Raw genomic sequence first — 23,579 nt, forward strand, 5'->3', positions numbered from 1 at the left:
TAGCCCACATTTGCGGATTGGCTTTCCGCAAAACAATGCTTCAGAGAAGTTTTATGAAAAAAAAGGGGGCATGTTTTATTAACTTCACTTAGATAAAAGAAAATGCACAGATTAGTTCACACTGCTGAGCCAAACATGAATGCAAGAGAGACCACTTCTGCTCAGGCCCCCTGCCCTCGCTCAATCACCATACATTAATGGGCCGGCCCAGCAAGAGGAAGGGAGTGATACCAGCACCCATCTGCCTCTATAAAGGCAACTCAGGCATGCACTGGGCCGCTGGCGGCATCCTAACAGCAGAGATGGCCCACAGGCTGCCCAAAAAACGGCCTACAGCTGGAACTCGGCTACCGGCCCTTCGGCCATTTCCTGAGTGCCCGCGTTACCAATCCGACCCTGCTTTTTCGATGCATCTTGGAAATCCATCGATCCACTGGAAAAATAAGAGCAGCGCTCCCCGACTAACTGAAGCATAAAGTTACAGAAATGGACAGGGTGCAAGAAAACAGAAGGCTCTGTGTGTACACAATGACATTACACTTCACTGTTAAAGTTTTCACCTTAACCAAAACCTAGCTGGCCTAAAAGTGAAGAGACATAGCTTTATATGAACAAGTGCGTTTGAGATCCGGAAGCCCGTATCTGCCCCATACTTTGTGGTGGTGAAAAATGCTTTTTTCTTTAGTAATTTGAGAATGTTATATTTTTACTATATACTAGGCCTTCATTGGGCTTTGAGTGTTTTACATTTACCTCCTCTGGTTTGGAAATACAGAGGAAGGACATTTTAAAAAACTGAAAATATTTTAATTAGGTGACCTGGGGCTACTGATAAAGGATATTTTTGAATTCACAAGGACAAACATTGTTAATTTCTGCTGTTTCCTGAATGGGTGGCTAGCGGGCTGCTTGACTGCAGCAGTGTGGCTTGCTGATGAGGCTGCAGGCCGAGGTCTTCGGAGATTGTAGGTGATCGGAAGAGTCTGGGGACTGGTGACTTTACAGGCATGTCAGGCAAGAGCCTCTGAAACAAAGGGAGGATTGATGGCCGTTTTGTTGTTTCGCGTCATTATTCGCCATTATTAGATGTCTTTTCATAGGTGCAGTTGATCACCCATTGAGCCAAACACACTAAAGATATTTGTCCGTGGGTGGTCCCTCGTGAGTTGAAATGGCAGTCTTTTTCACGTTTTTTCAGCCCTTCACTTCTGATTTACAGCATGAATGATTTTTTTTCTACTGGAATTTAAACTTTTGTTTTCTGCATGTCACTTGATGATAAGAGAAGCAGCCAAGTTTGTCCCTAAGTGATTTAATGTCTTATTACCCCATCAGACACAATCTAATCAGAGTGAACACCAGCCTTTGTTGCATTGCAGACTCTGTCTATTTTCTGCTATCCAAGCGTAGTTGCCAAGAGGTCAGTCCAATGAGGAAGCAAGCCTGGCGTTGAACACTGTATCCTTATGGATGTTCTACATTGGTACTTCCATGACCTGTATTAAAAATGTCTCTCTAAAGAAGACATAGTAGTGTATTGTATTGCATGTCTGCATTTGCATAGTGCTTAATACCCTTCACGAGGCCCCCAAGTGCCTTCTGGGTAGTTGGCTTAGAAGCTTCTCAATTTCTTGTGGACGGCGGGTATAGAGTTTATTTTGTACAGTAGCTTATGATTGCTGATGCGCATGAAGCTCGGCCGTGTGCTCCAATCATGTCACAGGGGCTTGAGGAATAATGCCAGAGACTATATTGGGGACATGTGTCAATAGCAGACAGGTGAAGGAGCTTCACTCTTCTTCACCCAAGTCAATTGCACCATCAAACAAATGATTGAGGGACATATTCCAGGTCAAAATGTGTTTTGAAGGGTGTGCACCCTGAATATTGGCCTGAAAATATTGATAGGACGCTATATTGAGGACAAAATGTTGAAAATAAAACAAGTCGTGAACCACCAGAGAGTTTTTTTTGCTATCAGCAATAATCTGGCCTTAAGGGAACCTTTTGTTTATGGACACTGATTTTGATTTTAGGTCCCGCTGGAAAGCCTAGTGAAACACAGTGATGTAGCAATGCCTCTGGTGCTTCGTTCGCCGTTAGCGGGCCCACGCCAGTTGAGCAAAATACAGTGGCCTTTTCGTTGTAACAAATGTGAGAACTGGGATTTGTTCTGTTTGTTCCTGATGTTAATTTTCGTATTTTTGTTTTAGAGTTTATTTTAATTATGTGTAGTATATTTTTGTAAACATTGCTCAAAAATGTATGTCATGTATTTTGTGTTTTGATGTGTTTGACAGGCACTTTGACAATGATTGTATTAAGTGTTCTAACCCATACCAGTGAGGAATTAAAGAAAAGAGATTTGATCGCATTGATTACTAGTCGTGATCAGTTATTAAAAAGCTCATATTAAGTAGTGTCAGTACTAGCATTCCTCTGCTGTTCTTCAGTATATAGTGGCCGTGCCTGGCTGACAATAAATAAGCCCAAACCCTTCAGTTTTTCATTGACAATAAAATATCTACAGGTAAGTAAGTCTAGATTTTCTATAACAAACTCTACATCTGTGCTGTACATATTTTTTCAAGGTACGTAGATGGGGAGTTAGGAATGGTAAATCTGTACTTTCTTGTATGCACGTACCTATCGATTATTTTGTCCCTCGATATTCTTGTGCCATGATATTCTGGGAGTCGATATTCAGCAGTTGCTTTGCAGGGGTGGCTGCTCCCGGGCAGTAGTGGGGAGGGTGGGTAGAGTGTAAAAAAAAATAAAAAATCACTTACCGGCCGGGCGGCCGGCCGATGCCTCTCCTCCATCCTCACACAGGCTCCCAAACTCCCCAAGCCATTCATGACGCTGCTGTCACCCGCATGAACTCAGTGTTGTGATTGGTCTGAGCACTGAGGTTTAGTGCTCAGACAAGGAGCGGGAATCTGTGCATGTTCTCCACCCAGGCAGAGCAATACAGCCGAGTGGAGAACATGCTAAGTGCGCATGACTGTTTGGACAGCAAAGCCGGCTGGCCAAACTGTCATGCGCACTTAAGTGCACTCACCACTACTCCCCCTGCTGGCTGTGATGACAGCCGAGCCCGCCCCAAAACTGGCTTTAGCAGGGAAAAATAAAATGATAACATCTTTTTATCATTTCATTTTTATTTTTTGCACTGCTGAAAATCAGTGGGGCTACGCTCCTCCCCCTGTGCTGTTTTCAGAACCCTTTTCTTGCCTAAGCCCGAGTGTACTCTGTTTTTGGCGGAGGAAGGGTTAATGGTAATTGGCCACATGTCATGTATGACCTCTCATTCCAACCCTGCCTTTTGTTCGCCAACATGCTACATTCTGGGGCTTGTTGTTTCTTATTAAAAGGTGTAGCGGGTAAGAAAATCCCACCGTGCAGGAGGCTAAAAAATAGGCGGCTGGCAGAAAGTGTAACCCGAGGCATGCACCCGGTTGGCCGAAAGGATTCTTCTTGGAAGCCTCATTAAATGAAACAGGTCGTATGCAGCACCAGAAGCCAGAATGTCAAGTAATGGCTTTTCAGTTCACTACAATTGCAATTTTGTATTTGTTTAAGGAAAAGCAAATATTTGCGGAGTAAACATTCTTTTGTACGCCACCCTGACAAGCCCATTTGGGCTCTACGTTGTTCAGTGTGTGCGTTTTCTCAAGTGTGTGAATAGTTAATCTTAAGTACGTGCTCATCCCGGGCCTTGGAGCCAGACAGAGGCGTCTGAAGGGGGTGCCGCCAGACATGCCTGTGTGTGAGGGCTGGAGGTGAACCGGCGTGGGCTTTCGCACTGCGGCATTGTCGGAAATTAACTCTGTCAGGAGAGAACGAGTTCAAAGGACTGGATTATGTGATTTCAGGTTAGTTTGGCCACTGTCAAAGAGTTGAAACAAGCCAGCGTTTCAAGTAGAGGGTGCCAGTTGTTGTTAAACTTTCCTTATCGCTGTAACTTCATTTTATGTTGAGAGCCATGGAAGCCTGCGTTTAAGCTTTGAAACCATGGCTTGTTGTGGCATTTTTTGTTTCATAAATATGTGTCTTTACACTCACCAATATGTTCCCTTAGATACCCATGCTGAGCGGCGATGCAGGGGTTCCGCGGGAAAAGGTCAGGTCTACGCTGCATGGATGGCATGCTGCAAATTATGCTTTAGTCAACTACTCACAGCCGGTGTCTGTAACTCAAGGCATGGCGCCCTAGGCAAGAGCATACGCCTAGATGAGACATCTCACCTGGAGAAGGTGGGGGTCCAGCTGGCTGCTAGTTCTCTCAGCAGGAAAGAGCAGGAGGAAGACTCAACACTTGCATGAGGAGGGTCCTAACAATCTAGTAGCTCATAATCAGCAACAATTAATGGCCAGATATCACAATATAAAAACGACTGGAAAAACCCTTGACTATTAGTGTGAGGATGTTGTACGACGGCAAATAAAGCGCCCTGCGGCCACTTCACGGTACTTTCCTTCATCATTAGCAACAAGCAAATTAATTGTGGATAGGGAAGCTGGAGATGGTGAGTGGAGTGCTGTGTTGCATGGTATGTCTAGGTCACCTGCTGAGATCGTGCTGGTGTTGAGGAAAAGCAGACCATCGTTAGAGGGACGGGGTGTGGGAGTCGCAGATCGGTCCATTTCCTGTGTATTTCCCTTGGTATGTGTCCAGTCAAGTAGGCATTAGTCGGCCACCATCTATCATTCCGTAGTTCAATCAAAGTCTTTCTTGAAGAGTTAGTTTTAAAGTTTTTCTGGTGGTGGGGTAGTTTGGATGGGCTCTTCAGGTGACAGCATGAGGGAATTCCATTGCTTTGATCTTAGTATCCTCCACATCCCACCACCGTGTTTTTGTTCCCTGAACTTTTGTTGCGGGATGAGCTTTAAGTTGTTTGACCAGTGGTCCTGCAGGGGCATATTCAGCGGCCATGTTCTGCAGATAGAAAGGGCTGCTGATTCCGAAGGAACCCATGCCTTGGCTATGAACCTTTCACTGGATGACACTTGGAGCCGCCAGGATGTTGGAACGCGCCCGTAGTGTGGCTCAGTTGTTTTCTGATCAAGGGCTAGTGCAGCTGGCTGATTTTGTACATTTTGCTACGTGACTGTCACCTTTTGCTCGGAGTGATGTGTAATCCAGGTTGTAGTAGTCTAGTGAGGCCATGACTCGGATCTGGACAATTTCCCAAAAGGCATTTCATTAATGGTGTGACAGAGTGCCATGGAGATCTGAGTCAAATATAATGTCCAGATTTGTAGATTTCTGAGTTGGATCGGGTGTGATTGGACCAATCAATTGTACTCTCGCTGCACATTTTATTTTCCCTTATAATTACAATTATTATCATTATTATTATTAGCCTCATGTAGAGTCAATGCAAAGTAGAGCGGAAGTCTGTGGATGGTGACTGGGTGTGTTCCTATGAGCCTGTGCATCTATGCATGCACCTGGATCATCAGATGGGGTACCTCCTCTTGAGTGGCATTTGATTTCATTTCCTGTGATTACATCACAGGGGACAAAGTTATGTGATGTCATTTCTGGTGCAATCATCATTATCCTAATTTTGAAACCTGAGAATTCCTTTAATTCTCTGTTTACAGTATGTTCTTTTCTCACATCTCATTCCCTGCCTCTGGCTTTCAAGCAATCCACCAAGTATCTCTGATATTGCCTTTCACTCATGAAAATAAGGTGACCCTGATATCTTGCATTGTGAACCGTGTGTGCTGCAGTCTGCTGCCCACATCACCTGGGTTGGTATTCGGCGAGGCACATACAAATTATTTGGCAGCACTTGGTGCCTACAAAGAATTGTTTCTAGTTAGAGAATGCTTTCTCAAAAGACTCTCTATAAGCCCCATACTATGTGTTATATTAAAGTTCTTTTATTCTGCTGTGAGTGATTAAGATTTTTTATATTTTGTTTGCAGTGATGTTAAACTGGTTACTTCGAAGAGTCGTTATTTCTTTTACTGATCGGTTTGCTAAAAGCGCCTCAGATTCCCCGTGTCATACTCCGATTTTTGAAAACTTTCTGGCTATATTGTGTTTCTTTCTGATTTAGTTTGGAGAGTTGAGGGCTTTTCTTTTCTTTTTTCGCAACAGGGAGATTCCCAATACCCACATTGCTCTCCACTTACCCCCTTCCTCTGCTGATATTTCTTATTCACTTCTACCACAATCTGACGACTGAAGAGTTGTGAAATCATGTGGCATGCCATGTTTCCTTTGAAGATAACTATACGGTAAAACCTTGCAGTTGGGTTCTTGTTTTAAGTCCTAGTTCTAAGTTCTTTCGGGTCCCACGACTATAATAGATATTCGAGTATAGAGAATGGAAAGCCTGTGGATTTTGGTATACCACTCTGGTCAGGAAACTAGAGTCAGGAGGAATTTTAGGAGGTACAGACGTGACCATGTCCCCTGCTGTCATCATGTGTGAATAGCGTGGCGTGCTGCTCGCTGTTCCTCAGGGTCCCAGAGCCCTACTCTGAAACCGAATCAGCATGCAGAGGCATACAGGTACCGTCATCCTCCACCCATATTTGAAGTGGGTCCTACCTGCATGCTGGCCACACACCTCAACTGATTCTGAAGGTGTCACCATTTTCAGCACTTTAGTCCACACAGCGCTGGACGCAGAGGACATTACTTGGATTCTGCTGCTCTTGATGCTGCTTTAAGGGACGAAGCAGCAAAGAGGCAAAAAAGCAACTGAATGCAGTGAATGCCCCATGCAATGTATGGGAACTGAGGAGATGTGTCTTGTAAGTGGTGATATGGGGTTGATGAGTAGTTTGAACAGGTCGAGCTGGGCATGCATAAAGGAGAGACTGAGGATCCATGCAGCACACTTCATGTTGTGCCCCTGTTAGCATCATCCCAGCCGCTGCACATCAAACACAGTGGAGATAAGTCATTTCTAAATCTTCGCATACCAAGTTTACAATACTTAGCAGGCGTAAGAAGGGGAGTTTATGTTAGAGTCTATTTGTTGTAATGATCTAGGATTTGCACTTTTAATCTCCAGTCCGCACTGTTCCAGAGAGAGTTATTTTCCCCACTCCTTGATTTCTTCTATTTCCATCCTTAAGCGCCATTTTAAGTTCCTTTACTATTTTCTCTTCTTCTCATCTAGCCTTACTTTACTGGCATCATGTGTAAGCCTCTCACCCATTAATTAGGGCAGGCTGCACAGCTAGTAAGCCGCTGGTGCAGTGCCAATGGCAAGCCCATCAGCGCCCATCACGCCTCGGTTGAAACCAGAGGCAGGGACCCTGGCCAATTTGCTTTTGAGGCAAGTTGCAATCACATGCTAGAGCTACCTCATGCCCTTCTAAGTTCCCTGTATCCACTTAGTCTCAATGCTTTTCAAAATATAGGACGACCACTGCTACATGTCCTGCCAGCTAAAGCATGATAAAATACTTTGGGCCTCATGTAGGTAGCGAAATACCGGTCGGTAACGGCCGAAAATCGGTAAATATGCCGTTACCGACCGGTATTCAGACAAGTGAGATGTAGGAGTCCAAAAACCACTTTTCGGTAAATATGAGGCGGTAAATACCGATTCATAGTTACCGAATTCTAAAATACCGATTCATATTTACCGAATACATTATTAACGAATCGGTAAATATGAAGTGGTAAATATGAAGTGGTAAAAATTTAAAATGACATGTAGGAGCAGTCGGTAATTAAGAAATCCAGGAAAATCGGTAAATAAGAGTCGGTAATTAACACGGATGGAAAGCAGGTGGTAACCATCAACAATGCACATAAGCAATCCCAAAATGCAACTGCGTGGACAACATGGCCGCCATGTACGTCATTGCAAGGCGCCTACGTCTACACGCAGCAGGACTGAGGGTGTGGCGACGGGAGGAACAAATCTACAGACAGCGCATCACACTATTCCAGCTGACTGATGCAGAGATACATGAGAGGTACAGGCTACACCCCGAAACCATCATGGACTTAATCAGGGACCTTCACCCACTCCTGGACCAGCCAATAAGAAGGGCGCACGCCATACCCCCACATGTGCAGGTGCTCTGCAGCCTACATCTGTTGGCATCCGGCAGTTATCAGGTGGTGATAGCTGCGGTGGGTGGGGTATCCCAGAGTTGCCTGTCACGTTTCTTCAGGAAGTTCCTGGATGCCATGATGCAGAGAATGCACCACTACATAAGCTTCCCAAACACACAGGCTGCACTGCAGAAAACAAAAACAGACTTTTATCACATGGCACAGTTCCCCCATGTCATCGGCTGTATTGATGGTACACACATCCCAATCTGTCCTCCAGCTGACACAGAGCACATCTACAGGAACAGGAAGTCCACCCACTCCATCAATGTGCAGGTGATCTGTGATGCAGGGAACATCATCACAGATATTGTTGCAAAGTTTCCTGGGAGCACCCACGACTCTTACATCTTCCAGAATAGTGGGATCTACACACGACTGAGAGCCGGAGAATTCGGAGAGGGATACCTGCTGGGTAAGTAACAGTGACGCCCCTTGAAACCTGCAAATCAGAGTGTATAGAGGCATGTAACTGATGGTTCCCTTTTACTCATCCAGGCGACAGTGCATATGCATGCCGTTCATTCATCCTCACTCCCTACCTACACCCAGCAACCCAGAGTGAGAGACGATACAACGTGGCCCACAAATCTACACGCAATGTGGTGGAGCGCACGTTTGGACTGCTGAAGAGCAGGTTCCGCTGCCTCCACAAGAGCTGAGGCGCACGCCAGTACAAACCCATCACCTGCTGCAAGATAATTGCCACTTGTGCAATGCTGCACAACCTTGCCACGAAAAAAGGTACAGATGTGGAACTAACATATTTTGAGGACAACGAGGATGAGTCAGGCCAGCCAGAGGGCAGCGCAGCTAGAGTGCCAACTGCAATCGATGGGAGAGAGAGACGGGCAGAGATCACATGCAACTATTTCTGAGTAAGTGAGGGGACACAGCGAGTCGTGAGAAGTCATGACGTAGTTTAATGTGGCACCACGCCATGAACACATGAACAGGCCAATCTGGCAATATGCCATCTATACAATGAGTATGTCCAGGGTTACGTCACCCAATGGCAAGTGGATAAGCAGGGCCACATCAATGTTTGCGCATACGCGCTGCAGTGGTGGATTGCACGGCCTGTGCATCCTCACTAGAGCCAACCCCAAGCCGCCTGCTGCTCCTGCGTGCTTCTGGGACGGGGGGTGTGATGCTGCTGCTGGTGTCGATGCTCTCCGCAGCATCCCCTGCAGCAGTTGTCGACGCCTGACTAGTCAATAGCACCCCTAGTGCACTTGTCACCTGCACCATCCCCCGTGACAGGTCGCTGCAGCACTGTGTTAGGCCCTCCTGCATCGTCACAGAGCGCCGGCAAAGTAGGGAAGTCGCAGTTGCCAGACGGTTGAGTGCCCTGCTGGTAGTGTCCCTTCTCTGGCGTTCCCGGCGCCGTGCTTCGATGTCAGCATCTAATTTGCTGCACAACTGCTGGATTGACTGGGACATGTCCCGAATGCCCGCAGCCATGCCGCCAATGTTTGTGTCCATGTTGACTAAGCTTGTCCTCATCACCCGCATGTGCCTCTGGACTGACATTACTGCCTTTGATTGCAGGCGCTGTTGCTTCAACATTTGGCCCTCGAGCCCCAAGAAGACACCATGGCCGTCAGTGGGTGCTGGTGGACTCTGGACACGCGACCTGCGGCGCCCTCTTGCTCCCGTCTGTGCTGCCTGTGAGGTGTGGGGCACAGTGGGATGGCTCCCTTCCTGGGGCCCGGTGCGGTCTTCTGGGCCCATGCTGTCGTCTGACGAGGTGTCTAAGGCTCGTAGCCTGGCTGCTGGACGCCTCCTCATTCTCACACCTGCAAGCGGAGATGTGGCCGGTGAATCGAACATGAGTGGCGATGCTGGCTCTGGTGGTGGTGATGCTGGCTCTCGGTGAGGTGATGGTGGCTCTGTGTGCGGCGCGGCTGGCTGCGTAGGTGGTGCGGCTGGAAGTGGGCCTGCTCCCTGGTCTGAACTCGTGCTGGCTAGAGGTGATTTTTGTGGCCGGTGTGCCGTCTCCCCTGCAGCATGCCCTGTACTGCATGATGTCACATCTGTGGACAGAAAAACAACATTGGCTCAGTGTCCCCGAAGGGCTGCATTGCAAGCGTCACAATAAATCCTTTCACATTCCAATCTGTCCTCTGTCTCCTTGTGCCTCGAGTGCGTGACATGCCTTGTTGCCCTGTGACATTTACGTCATGGTTAGTGTTGCCCTGACTACATCTCCCGGAATGCATTGCCTGTCTGCACTGACACGTGTGGACTGCAGTGTGATTCTCGTTTCACAATGGGGGATGTGGGATAGGGGTAGGGGCGGCTACATTGCTGTGCTTTCGTCTTACCTTGGTGTGTTGCGGCTCTGGCAGAGCTGTCGGCGTCCCCAAGACCCACGACGCTCTCTTGCTCGAGTGTGGCCGCCACCAGCTCCTCCAGTTCGGTGAGGGCAGGTGCCCTGTTGGTTCCACCTCCGGTCTGGCTGGCCTCCTTCTGGATGTCGCCCATCTTCCTCTTGGTCACAATCCTCAGGTCATACCAGCGCTTTTTGAGGACCTCAATTTCCCTGTGGGTCACTCCCACAGCATTGACCTGCGCCTGGATGGCCAGCCATATGTTGCGCTTTTCGGCCTCAGGCACTTGCAGGGATTGCCTCCCAAACAGCTTCTGGTGCTGCTTCACCACCTCCTCCACCAGCACCTGGAGTTCCTTGGGGCTGAATTTGAGCTTCCTCCTCCTTTCCCCTCCGTCTTTCTGTGTGCTCTGGCTGGACATGCTGTTCGTTTCCCGCTCGCACATGCAACTGCTCCCTGCCTCTCCTCTGCACTCCGAGCCTCTCCAGGGTCGGCTAATTATGTACACCTGCCTGGGTGTGGCCACTTCGGCTAATTGTGTACACCTGCCTGGGTGTGGGCAGTTCCTGGTTGGGTGGGCTGTCGTTGCACAGGATTAGCTGTTTCGTCAAGTCATGTGATGTTATTTACCGAATCCGTACGTACCGATTCGGTATTTTCCGATTCGGTAGATACCACCTCGGTATTTTCCGATTCGGTAGATACCACCTCGGTATTTTCCGAATCGGTAATTATCACCTCGGTATTTACCGATTCGGTGAATTCCGATTCGTATTTACCGACTGTTACCGAATCGGTAACTGTTACCGAATTTTTACCTACATATAACTTACCGATTCTAATTTACCGATTCGGTACGGCTCGGTATTTAAGAACCGGTAAAATTTATTTACCTACATGAGGCCCTTTATATCAACAACGCTGATTCCTTCCCCAGTAATACCCAAACTGATGATATACTCCTCCCTGGGCTACTTTTCTAAAAGTAATGAAAACCCACAACACTTTCTCAGATTGCTTATGAACACCCACTCCTTTGTTATACAGTCAATAGATTTCAGGGAACTGCTTCTTGACCACAACCCTGATTTCACTGAAGTCGCGGAAGCATGGCTAAAAGAACATCCCTCCCCTGACATTGCCTTAGCTTTAGCTTCAGATTACTCCATTTGTCACATTACACCGTTTTTCTAAATCAGGATGAGGAATTACTCTGGTCTTTAAATCCTTTCTGTCTGTGTCCCATAGGGAAATCACTCCTCCGCAGGATTGCGAATTATGGTTAATCATCAATTCACCTTGCAATTGTTGTTGGTATACCACCGTCCAAGCAGCATCATTAAAAACTGCTTCAAAAAAGCTTCAAGAATTTCTGTCCTCCCCCCCTCCACTAGTTTCATGATTCTGGGCAATTTTTACCTACACATTGATAATCCTAGCCACAATCAGGCTGAAGAACTTATTGACATCTGCAACTCAGTACACTTGCCGCAAACCCCTGTTTGTTCCAAATACAGGTGGTCACACCCATGACAACATGTTCGCCCATAAAGATCTGGTCTCATTAGTAGAAGCCTCTGAACTTTCATGCTCTAACCACAGGCTCATGTTTTTTCAGCATTAATCCTTCAATGAAGAGGACATATTTTCCCTGGCTGTAAGTATCTACTTTGGCTTGTAAATGGGTCAAACGTAATGCCACACAGTTCAAACACTGTCTACAATCAAACGGATCCCCCTTTCAACAGCGCGGGAACAATTTAATCGATGGATTAAGAATGTCCTTGACCTTCTGCCCCTCTCAAGCTAATACGGTCTCACAGCGGCCGGCTTTCACCCCATGGTACAGTGATGACATACACACAGCAAAAAAGAAAGGTGTTGCAAAACGTGCGCATCTCTGGAGAGTTTCATATTGTCCATCTGCCAGGCAAGAATACAAATCAGATCAAAAAAAGTTTAAACCACTTCTCACACAATCAAGGTTGCACCACTGACACACCCAAATATCTAACTCAGTCACCTCCTCTAAGAAAATGGGCTACATTTTTAGATCTCTGACGTATCCAAATGCCTCGATAGACCACACTCCCTACCACTAACATTTTATAACATTTTTTTAGACTTTTTCCACAATAAAATATCAAAATTGATTGATTCTTCTTTATCTCCCTCTCTAACTATGGTTACGTCCAACCTTACTACCTTATCAAAATGGACTTCTGTTGAAGAGATAGCACTGGACAGTCGCGGCTCCTGAAGAGAGTGCTGCGGGCGGCAGGGCGGGGGAGGGGCAGGGTGAGGGTAGTAAACTCCGGCATACGGCAGACCGGAGTTAAGTACATAAATAAATAAGACAAATTACATTGCGTGCGCTGCTACGCAAATGGCGTGACTTGCCCGTTGACTGAGAACGCAGTTGTGTTCCCACACTGCACATGACCTCTGTGGGGCTCCTAGATTCTCACCTTGGTCGGTTCCTTGGTTTCCCGGCACTTCCACGTCTTCTGGGTATAGTCTTGACTCGAGTCGTGGTTCACATACCACTATTTTAGTATATGGTTTGGTCTCCCCCTGGTGACCAATGTGTATTTCATGCTATTTACCTGTTTCTATTGAAAAGTATTGCGTGGATTGTGCATGCCTCTGGCTAGGAGATATCTGTACGTGTTAGTGAGTATCTTATAATAAATACATATTTTTATAAATACACTGTGTGGTTCTTTTTCACTTAATCTATACCTATAAGATTTTGTTCTGGTAAAACAAGCTGCTTTACACTTCTTCTGGACTAAGCCTGAAGGCTGCTCTCCACAGCTACCACTTAGAGAGCTTTCTAAGGTTGTCTAAGTTTCGCTGCCCACACTAGATTGTGCAATCCTTGCTTCGCTCCATGGTTCTTTGCAGTTTACTTCTTTAAAAATCACTGGCAATACATGACTATTACCTTATATGCTGCTTTTTGACAACATAACAATATACCAACTACGACTTGCTTATGATACATCCTTCTATGCCTACAAGCCTTGAAAAAGTCACTGTGTGGCGAAACACGTTTCAGCTGTTTCTCAATATCAAGACCTGAAGAACGTGAATTTTGTGAAACATAACTATACTGAAGATCGTTGATTTTACACATCCTATTAATAAAGAAACATCTCATCTCAACATAAGTGCTGAATATCTGGACTCTATATGTTTTTTGCTAATACGCAATCACGTGCTTTGGTTTTCCCTGGTATAAAAGTATTGCATTGAGTCCTCGGTCCTATTGCAACTCACACCTTTGGTAGTAGGGTGTGGGATGACCTCAGAAGCACCACCCCAACATTTCCTGTGCTCTGCATGAATTGATTATGCTCCCATTATAAATTGAACATCAATATGAGGTACGATTATTAGTTAATCACTACCATTCTCTATAATTGCAGACTATGTATTTTGGTGCAAACAAAATGTAAGAGTCAACATGGCACACATCACTGTGTGCCATGCCCACCAACCACTGACTGTGACATAGGTAAGTCACCCCTCTAGCAGGCCTTACAGCCCTAAGGCAGGGTGCACTATACCACAGGTGAGGGCACACCTGCATGAGAAATGTGCCCCTACAGTGTCTGTGCCATTCACAAACATTGTAAGTGCAGTGGAGCCATATTGAACACATGGGCTGAGAATTTGTCAATACGAACTCCACAGCTCCATGATGGCTTAACGGAATGCTAAGAAGTTTGGTTTCAAACTCCTCCACATAATAAACCCACACTGATGCCAGTTTTGGATTTATTACAAAATGCGCTCAGAGGGCATCTTAGAGATACCCCCTGAAAAACGACCAACTCCCTCAGGTGCAGATGATTGGCCTGCAGCGGCCTACCACACACAGACATGTTTCTGACCCCTGAGGTGGGAGCCCATGTGCTCTTGTGGGTCAGGGACGAAGGTTGCTTGGGTTGAAGGTGCTTCACACCTACCCCCAAGTACAAACAGCATTCAGGGTGGTGAGCCTCAAAGGCTTCATGCCTTTTGATATGCTAGCCAGGGCCTCACTAGCTAGTGGAGATGCCCGTCCTGTTGACCAAGCCCCACATTTGGTGGCAAGGTAGGCAAGAAAATTATTAGTAAGAAGAGGTGTGTCCCCTCTCTGCCAGGACCACCCCGAAGGTGCCCTGGATCGAGGTGACACCCTCCTTAGGAAATTCTCTATCTTGAATTGAAGATTTTGACCCTATCAGGTTAGGGGGATGCCCCCTCCCCAAAGGGAGGGGACATTCTAAGGGTATAGCCAGCTGAAAGGCAAGTTGCCCATTGGCTACCATCTGCCAGTACCTGTAACACCTCTAAATTCAGTAATTTAGGGGCACCCCTGAACCCTAATCCTCAGATTCCTGTGACCCTAGAAGAAAAGGACATAGAAGACGAAGTGCAGCCGAGCCTGGAAGATGACTACTGATTTGGCCCCAGCCCTACCGGCCTGTCTCCATGTTCAAAGACCCCGCAAAGATGACGATACCTGTCACATGGTAGTGGCTTCCAAGAACTCCAGGAAGACTGGCACTCTTAAGCCAAGAACAGACCTCCCGAGGACATCGGCCCTGTCCAGAAAGACTCCATCTTCAAGGATTCCAGAACAGGGAAAATCCGCGACCCCTGCCCACTATACACCCAACGCCCATGGGCCGAGTTTGAGTAGCTCACTTGTCCTGTGAAGTCTCCCCAGCATTCCTGATCGCGTCTCCGTCAGTGGCTGATCTCTCCTGGACCCACGAAGTCGCCTGCAGCCTCTACACGAAGAGTCCCCCCCGAACGGGACTGGCTCTGATCTGATAAAGTAAACTGACACCAAAAGGCATCCCTTCATCCTCTCCCTCCCAGACTTTGGGGAGCCAAGCCAGGGTGCCCAGGTGTCCCTCAACTCTCCAACTTACCTGCCCAGCATCTTCGTCCAGCCTCCTGGCCCTAGCCTGCAGCCTCTTTGTGCAACTGGGATTCCCCGTTGAAACACATTGGGTGACCGATGCTGATTTTGCACCCTGTAGCCGGCAGTCTCTGTGCCGCTGGTGGTGTAGTTTTAGTGCTGCTTTGTGGCCCCCTATGCTGGGCCTGTGCCCAGAAACCGTGGGCACCTACCTGCAAACCATGCCTCTTTGAGGTACCCCAGTCTCCATTGACTAACATTGGGCCTAGTGACCTCTGCACCCGGCCACCCCAGTGCCGCTGATGGTGCAGTGCCTACCTTGAACTGGCCCTTGCACAGTGCTAGTCTAAACCCCTGAAGGCTGGAATTGTAAGTCGAGTACTTACCGGCTAATGCATAATACGGTTTTCCTTCCATAAGATTGCTTGCATTCTCATCCTATTACATACATAAGTCTATCTATTTCTATTGCAAAGTTCTACTGTTCTAAACCGATATCACAAAAATATTTCTATTACTGTTCAGCATTGTTTACTGCCTTGCAAAACAATTCCAACTGCATTTGAAAAGTATTGCTACCTATAAACTGTTACTTACCTGCAACTGAGTTTGTCTTGGTATAATAAAATAACAAAGTAATAACTTTTTATACCAAAAAATTAGTCTGGATTTAGTCTTTGAGTGTGTGCAATCATTTCTTGCCTGAGTGGGTAACACAGCCCTCTGATAAGTGTAACTGCTCGACCACACTACCACAAATAGAGCTTTTAGTACTATCCACTTAAGCTTCTGTAAGCCTCAGGAGAATCACTGGACTCTGTGTATGCTATACCTTAGTATATACAGAGCCAGCTTCCTACAATTATTACCAGCTACCTCCATTGAATGATCAGTGATTTGCCATAGTGTGGCTCAAAGGAGTTAAACATCACCTAATACAATCCAATGTCAAAACTAGCCGTTAATCCTCCAGAATAGTCAGGCGAGAAAGAAGCGAAACAGAATGAATTACCTTGAGACCATTGGTGCATTTTTACACTGGCTGGATAGCAACATACTGAGGCAATAAAGGGAAAACCTGACAATTTCAGCATATGATTCAAAAGACTTCTTAAACAGACATGTGCAGTACAATGCATTGAAATTCACCCCAGTTGAAAGCATCTCATAATCCATATTGGGGAGTTCCAACGACGGTTGCAAACCCTGCAAGACAATCAAAACAATAAGCAAATGTTCATGAAACCTGAAGTAAAAAGTACATTAGTTGAGTTGCGAACCTGAGAAGCACAGAAGCCACAAATCAAAGTTGAGAAGGCACAAACCACAGATGGTGAGATAAAGACATAGATAGATGAAAATAAAAAAATGATAATTTCAAATGTGGATTGACCAGGCCAAAGGAAACCAAGAGACGTGCTAAAAAAGAAAGACCTGCAGACAGTGCGTAAAGTGACATAAATGATAGGTGAGATACAGAGGATGTGCCTGACGAAACCTCCTACTCTGCGTCTCGCTCAGGAAGAAGCTAAAACAGAAGTCATGTGATTTAATACTGTTACTAAATAATCCAGCTGGCTATAGATGTGCGGTGCCGATCACCCCTCAACCCCTGGAGTACTTCTGGTTACTATTGTAGACTTCCCCATCAATTATACATATGACAGTACTGACCTCCACTCCCTCCTACCCAAGCATGTTATTATGGATCACTCTGGAGTGGTCTGAATGTATTTATTTATTCATAGAGTGGGCATCTCTATATTCAAGACAAAGGATTTGCTCAGTCACTTGGAATCAAATCCCTTCCATCACAAATCCAACTCAAACTGTTTCTTTGTTAGTGGCGCTTTTCTCACTAGGTTTACACGTTTGACATTCTGATGATGATGTCATCATCCCTATCATTCCACTGGGCTCAGAACATATTTTTATTATTGTTCCACACTCCTATGCAGTTGTAATCTAATAATTACATGAATTTTAGCTCCTCACGCCTTTGCTTATGTTGGAAGTTTAAATGCTCATACACTGCTTATAACACCTCTGTTCAGCAATTATTTGTTTCCTGCGTGATTGTAAATCCTTTTTTTCACTCTATATGCTGTCTATGTGCCCATTCTATTTCTGATAGAATTAAAGGCAGTTTAAAAGAAAGGTTGGATATAACCTTCTTCTATATAAGAATGGATCCGCAGAGATGCCAACAAAGGGAAAGCTGAACATGTGACTTATTTAAGTCCAATTTGTGCTATGCAGTATGGCACCTTCACGCTGATTCTGAGATATCAATCAGAGTATTCATATTATGCACTTTTGAGAGTGAACGAGTTCAACCCTGCAATGTTTCCCCATGATTACCAATGCTTGGATTTAGACTGTGTTTTTAAAACTTACCTTCTTGTTGCAGATAAATGTGGCAAATGTAAAAAGATCAAAGGTCGCCAGAACAAGATTAAGCAGTATTGTCAGAAGGACTTTGGTGAGAACTGTGCTTTCTGCTTTCCTTTTCATTGTTTGGAAGAGTGCCTTGTTCCCGATCACAATCTAATCCTTTTCTTTGAGTGTTTGACTCTGAAAGCACGTGTGTCCACACTAGGGCAAAATGCATGAAAAGCAATGAATCTCCCGGCTCCATGTAGGCGGTTGTGTGCAGTCTAAAAGGTATTACCGATTAAAGCGCTCTCTTATATGGTGTACTAACGGTTTCCTCCAGGTTCTTTCTTTTTTTGTACAGCTTGTTTTTCCCCCCTGTAGCCCGTTTAACAGGGTGGCCGTACTACAGATAGGAGACATTTAAATTTCATCTGAGTAGTTTAAGGAAGATAGCAATCGCTGCCTGTTGCAAAAATGCAAGAGTTTTATCAACTTTGCAAAACTTTGCTGGTCGAATTTCATATTAAAAACGTATTTCTTGTCATGCAATTGTGTAGCTGAAGTGAATTGTTGCCGATTTTTTCCCCCTTCTGAGGGAAAGTGTACAATCCTTTAAAGGTTTCACAAAGTTTGCAGAGCTTTGACACTTCATGTGTCCCCTGCAGGCTACAGTTTTAGAACTCACCTCATTGTTGAACAGCTGGTCTAGCACAAGGCTCCGCTTCTCCATCTCAAAGGACAATGTTTCGCGTCCAGCTGGAAAACTATCACTTGACATAATATGTCTAGCCTGGAGCATGTCATGCATCCAAATCCGGTCCATGGACATGGAAGCTCTCACTCTTCTGCGTTACCTGAATAAGTAACGATGGGATCACATGATTCTCATCACCCCTGCTCTAGAGCTGGTGTGACTCAATATGTTGTCTATGAGTAGGAACATTTTTAGTCTTGGTACTAATCTTTTTGTGGTTTCTTTCAGTTTTTCGAGGCAGGATCATTGGTAAAAAGGTGGTTGGAAAGGAAACGCGTTACGATGTGCAGGTGGTGATGACGTACAAGAACAACTTTCCCATTGTGAGGCGGGAATACATGTGGGTTCCAAACATCTGCGACTGCCCTCACCTGCTCGAGAAGAGGGACTACATCCTGATGGCTCGAAGGCATGTGAATTATGAGCACACCCTGAATAGGATACTACTAGAGGCCCATAGCTTTGTACGCCCCTACAGACCAAAGGAAGACAAGTTACTACGAGGCCTAGACCAAGAGTGTTCGAAGTATGGAGCCCAGTCAAAGACAAAATATCATGGCTAGCTCTTCATAGAGCAACCCTAAGGTCCCCAATCCCCACCAAAGATAAAGGATGAAGAGAGGACCCCAGGGCATTCCTATTTGTGGACTAAATCATTTCCAGGTACACTGGGATTTACACATTATGAGCACTTTTTGCAGGAACGTTTGCCAAATGCATAAAACCAAAGAACAATACAATATATGTGTCTTGATGTTATATTGTCAGATTAGAAACAATACTACCTTAATCTATATTGATGCTAGGGTGGACTGAAAAGGCTTTTGAGCAGCGGATCACGAGGCGCAGTTTCGAACTGAGCTACATTTTTAAAGGACTATGTTGATGATCCATCAACTGACCTACCGCAGTGACTGATGTTTAACCATGTGGTTGAGATTCAAAGGTCGGCAGGGCTGCATAGCCTTTCATCCTCCAAAGGCCAAAAAAGGAACGCTATTGAGCTGGACAACAATAAGCACCTGTTATCACTGCCAAGAGTCCATTTCAGCAGTGAACGGATGCATTACAAAGAGAGTGTTATGCAATGTTACAGCACGTTCAGTATTTTTAAGACTTCTGTTGGTCTGATACCAAGCTATCAGCTGTGTATTCACAGAAAGAAAGCAATATAAGTGCTACACTTCACTGACATATATTGCTGAAATTGCTGCTTCCCTCACAATTGCTGATTGTGGTTCCTTACCCCTGTATTTGATACTATTCCCTATATTTATACAGGATTATATTTGCATTTATGTGTGCTGGCAATAGGGCGGACTGAATGTGAGACTTGTGTACTATGCCAGAATGTAATATGACGTTATATATTGTTATCTCTGACTTATGATATATCACATTGACAACTGGTGGAAGTTCACTTCAAAGCCAACACATTGGCTGTTTCAGATGGAGTATACCGGTTCGAAATGTATTTTTCTAATTTATTTCACACAAGTTGTTTTACTTCATGTTTAGCAATGGTTTGAAAACCTTTATTTCATGCAAATATGTCATCCCTCTGAGTTGCGGAGTTTCACCCACTGAGGAACATGGTAGGTCACCTCAGGTCATATAAAAACTGGCAACCTTGTACTATGTTGCAGTAATACTATCACAACATTTTGGTGACTTTTATAAAGCTCTCGGAGATTTGTTATGCTTACCTCTATGTACACTATACTTAAATCTAGCTAGACATACTATTTATGGATATGTGTGTGTGTGTGTGCGTGTATGCGCGCACACATATACACACAGATATAGACTTTTATTTTAAAGGGTGATTTCCCACAACATCTGAGATGATCTACTGCATCAGAGATGAGAAACTACTTTAACCCGTAAAATCAATGTTTAAGGTATTAGTGCAGTGGCCACCACCTATGCTTTGCAATATTTAAACTGCTTATCTTACATGTTGTGTAATACATGCTTAGTCAATCAAAAGAATAAGCTATTTTGAAATGTAGACATGGAAAATGAAGGACGTGTTGCCTTCTCTCACACACCTATTGTGCTAATTGCCCTCCAGTGGAAAGTTGTGTCACACTCCTGATTGCCTGTCATTTTAACCTTAAATAACCTACGATCAACACCAGACAGACTGTCACTGGAAGCCTAATTAAAATTGACAAGCATCTACCCTCTTAGTCTACAGGTATCACTAATTGGGAGCATTGTGTGCCTGACAGCACCACAGGCGCGCATCGCTGCTTCTCTGATGAGTCGGTGAGGTACAGCACTGGCCTTCTTTCCATGTTTTAAACAACGACCTCTGTTCTATTCTGCCTCCAGCTTGTACTCACGTCAGGAAAATGGAGAAAGCAGCGAAGTATTACACCGCTCTGACCAAAGCATTCTAAAAGGTTTGGTGCTAAATACAGCTTTGGGAGACCTCCCTTGCCCACTTCAATAAAATATGTTAAAATATATGATTGTATTATCGTTGTAGGCTGGTGGGGAAAATGAATGCCATCAAATGGCAGAAAATCCTGCAGGGACCAATGTTACAACACCCTTCCTTCGAAGTGTGAGTAAGAGGGCGGCCAAGGAAAAGAGTTATGCTGGGTACCATTTTATTTCCTTAAAAAATATTTAGTTTGGGCATTATGGGTCTTACTCAATCTCTAGCCATACATCTCTCATCTGCATAAAAATACAAAAGTAGAACAACGAATTCAAGTTTAATCAGAAGACTGAGCATATGTAAGATTGTATGGCCAATTCATCATACACCTCCGTGACAAAGCGGGAATGGAACATGGGACCATACCTGTACATAATTAGAAAGGATTTAAAAGACTCTCTCTATTGGCTACTGATTAGGTACATCTGTAAGGTCATGCCGCAGCAAGGCACATGGTTAGAATCTGAATTATCCCCAATATACTGCATCCTCACACCATTCCAAAGCCTCCCTACAGCCCATTATAAACCTCCCGTGTATCTTATGATGTTTGGCTATTGAGTGTGAAACCCTTCATATAGTTTCTTATAAGACTTCTAAACTGTAAGTACTCAATTCAGGACAGTTCTGATGTAATTTCCATGTTGCAGGCCAGTTTTAATGCCACAAAATGCCTGGGATGATGACATTATTTACAGGCTTTTATAAACGTTTTGCATTCACGTGAATTATATATGCATATTGTACCACAATAAATAATTTTATTGTGAATCTCTTTACCATCTTTTTTTTAATATGTTTTACAATCTGGCATGAAAGGTATTTGTTCTCACAAAGTAGATTGTGCCATATCATATGTTTTCATTGTTTTGATCATTGGCGTAACAAAACTTGAGTCCCCCCCTTTACCCGCAAAGTACATGGAGAGGAGCCCTCCACGCACCAGACCTGGTCAGAAGCTCCCAGGCCAGGGGACCCGCTGCCCATTTCACAATGCCGTTGGGGCCCCCTGGAGCTCAGGGGGCCTGCACTGCGGGGATTGTGTGGCCATTGTTATGCCATGGTTTTGATCTCACCTGAGATAGCATATGCGTTGTTTCTTGAGATATTTAGGTAACTTACATGGGGGTTAGAGCACCCCCATTGCTTACCATTGGTTGGCTTCCTTGTCACTCTCGTTTCCTTGCTTCCCTTTGGACAGCACGTGCTGGCTTCACTTCCTCTTCAAGCATTTATCTCTCCCCTGGAGAATTGCCCAAGTACTGTTTCCATGTGGCACCCATTGTCCTTCTACTTGCATTCTTTCAGAGGTAATAAAACAAAATAGTTGCAGCACACCATAGGAATCTGTGTGTTTGTATGCATTCTCCCCATCCTACTCTGCATTGTTAATTGCATCCTTCCACCCTCCCGTCTTTCTCCATGCTGTATGACAAGGGAGGAGGAAAAAAATCACAGAGGCGACCGTACAGAGGATAATCCAATTTTACATAAAACGTGCACATCCACCACCCTACCCCTACCGCTACCACAACCCTACCAACCAATCTAACCATCTCCACCACCACCACCCTACCAGCACAACCACTGCCACCACCCTAATACCACCGTAACCACCATCAAGCACCACCCTAACCACCACTACTCTACACCACCAACTCCCTACCCTAACCCCCACCACCCTAACCAACACCACAATCCTACCCTAATCACCATTACCACCACCATACCATAACCACCACCACCAACCTACTAACACAACCACCCTAACACCACGCTAACCACAACCACCCTACCCTATACAACACCAACCACTACCACCACTCTGCCTTAACGACCACCACCCAAACCAACATCATGACCATACCCTATCCTATATTTAAATCAATGTAGAGGGAGATAAAAGGAGCTGTGATCCATTCGGCTTCCAGCTAATCGTTAATAATCAAAGGGAATGGATCACTTGTACCTGTCACCAGGGTTCGGGTGGTTGTTTCCGATATAAGGTAAAAAACCCTCATTCACGTAAAACGGTTCAGGGGTGGTATATCTTGATTCTCCGCCTTGATTTTAACTACGTGACAGCATCATCATGGGGTTTTCTCTCAGCAGTGATCAGAAATGAAAAGTAAAAAAACAAAATTGTGAAGTGCTCGTGTGAAGTGAAAATTTATTATGTTAAAAAATTCCTCATGCTGCCTGGACTCAATTTTATTCATATATTCAATTTTAAACATGTCGACCAACCACTCAGACTAAAAGTGCAGTGGACTCTTTACACGTCCCTTCTGCACATCTCTGTATTTTATTCTTTTCCCTTGCACCGAACGGAATAAAATTGAGTCCAGGCAGCATGAGGAATTTTTTAACATAATCATTTTTCACTTCACACGAGCATTTCGCAATTTAGTTTTTTTTACTTTTCATTTCTGATCACTACTGTAACATCCAGTGGTTCCCTCCGGGCGGAGGAAGCATGAGAGAAGACCCCATGATGATGCTGTCACGTAGTTAAAATCAAGGCGGGGAATCAAGATATACCGCCCCTGAACCGCTTTACGTGAATGAGGGTTTTTTACCTAATATCGGAAACAACCACCCAAACCCTGGTGACAGGTACAAGTGATCCATTCCCTTTGATTATTAACATA

The 23,579-nt window shown here is 45.1% G+C and overlaps 1 protein-coding gene across 2 annotated transcripts in view; it reads left to right on the top strand.

Moving 5' to 3' along the window:
- Positions 1–21,699, top strand: part of LOC146860466 (ADAMTS-like protein 5) — a 315,295-nt gene extending 293,596 nt beyond the window's left edge. For both annotated transcript variants that reach the window (XM_085644356.1, XM_085644354.1), the window contains exons 12-13: positions 17,760–17,831; positions 18,708–21,699. In XM_085644356.1, coding sequence (XP_085500482.1) covers positions 17,760–17,831; positions 18,708–19,042 — 407 coding nt within the window. In that variant the 3' untranslated portion in view covers positions 19,043–21,699. The remainder of the gene's footprint in view (positions 1–17,759; positions 17,832–18,707) is intronic.
- Positions 21,700–23,579: the final 1,880 nt, after the last annotated feature.

The sequence above is a fragment of the Triturus cristatus genome, chromosome 3_1 (genome assembly GCF_964204655.1).
Source record: "Triturus cristatus chromosome 3_1, aTriCri1.1, whole genome shotgun sequence".
Taxonomy (NCBI): domain Eukaryota; kingdom Metazoa; phylum Chordata; class Amphibia; order Caudata; family Salamandridae; genus Triturus; species Triturus cristatus.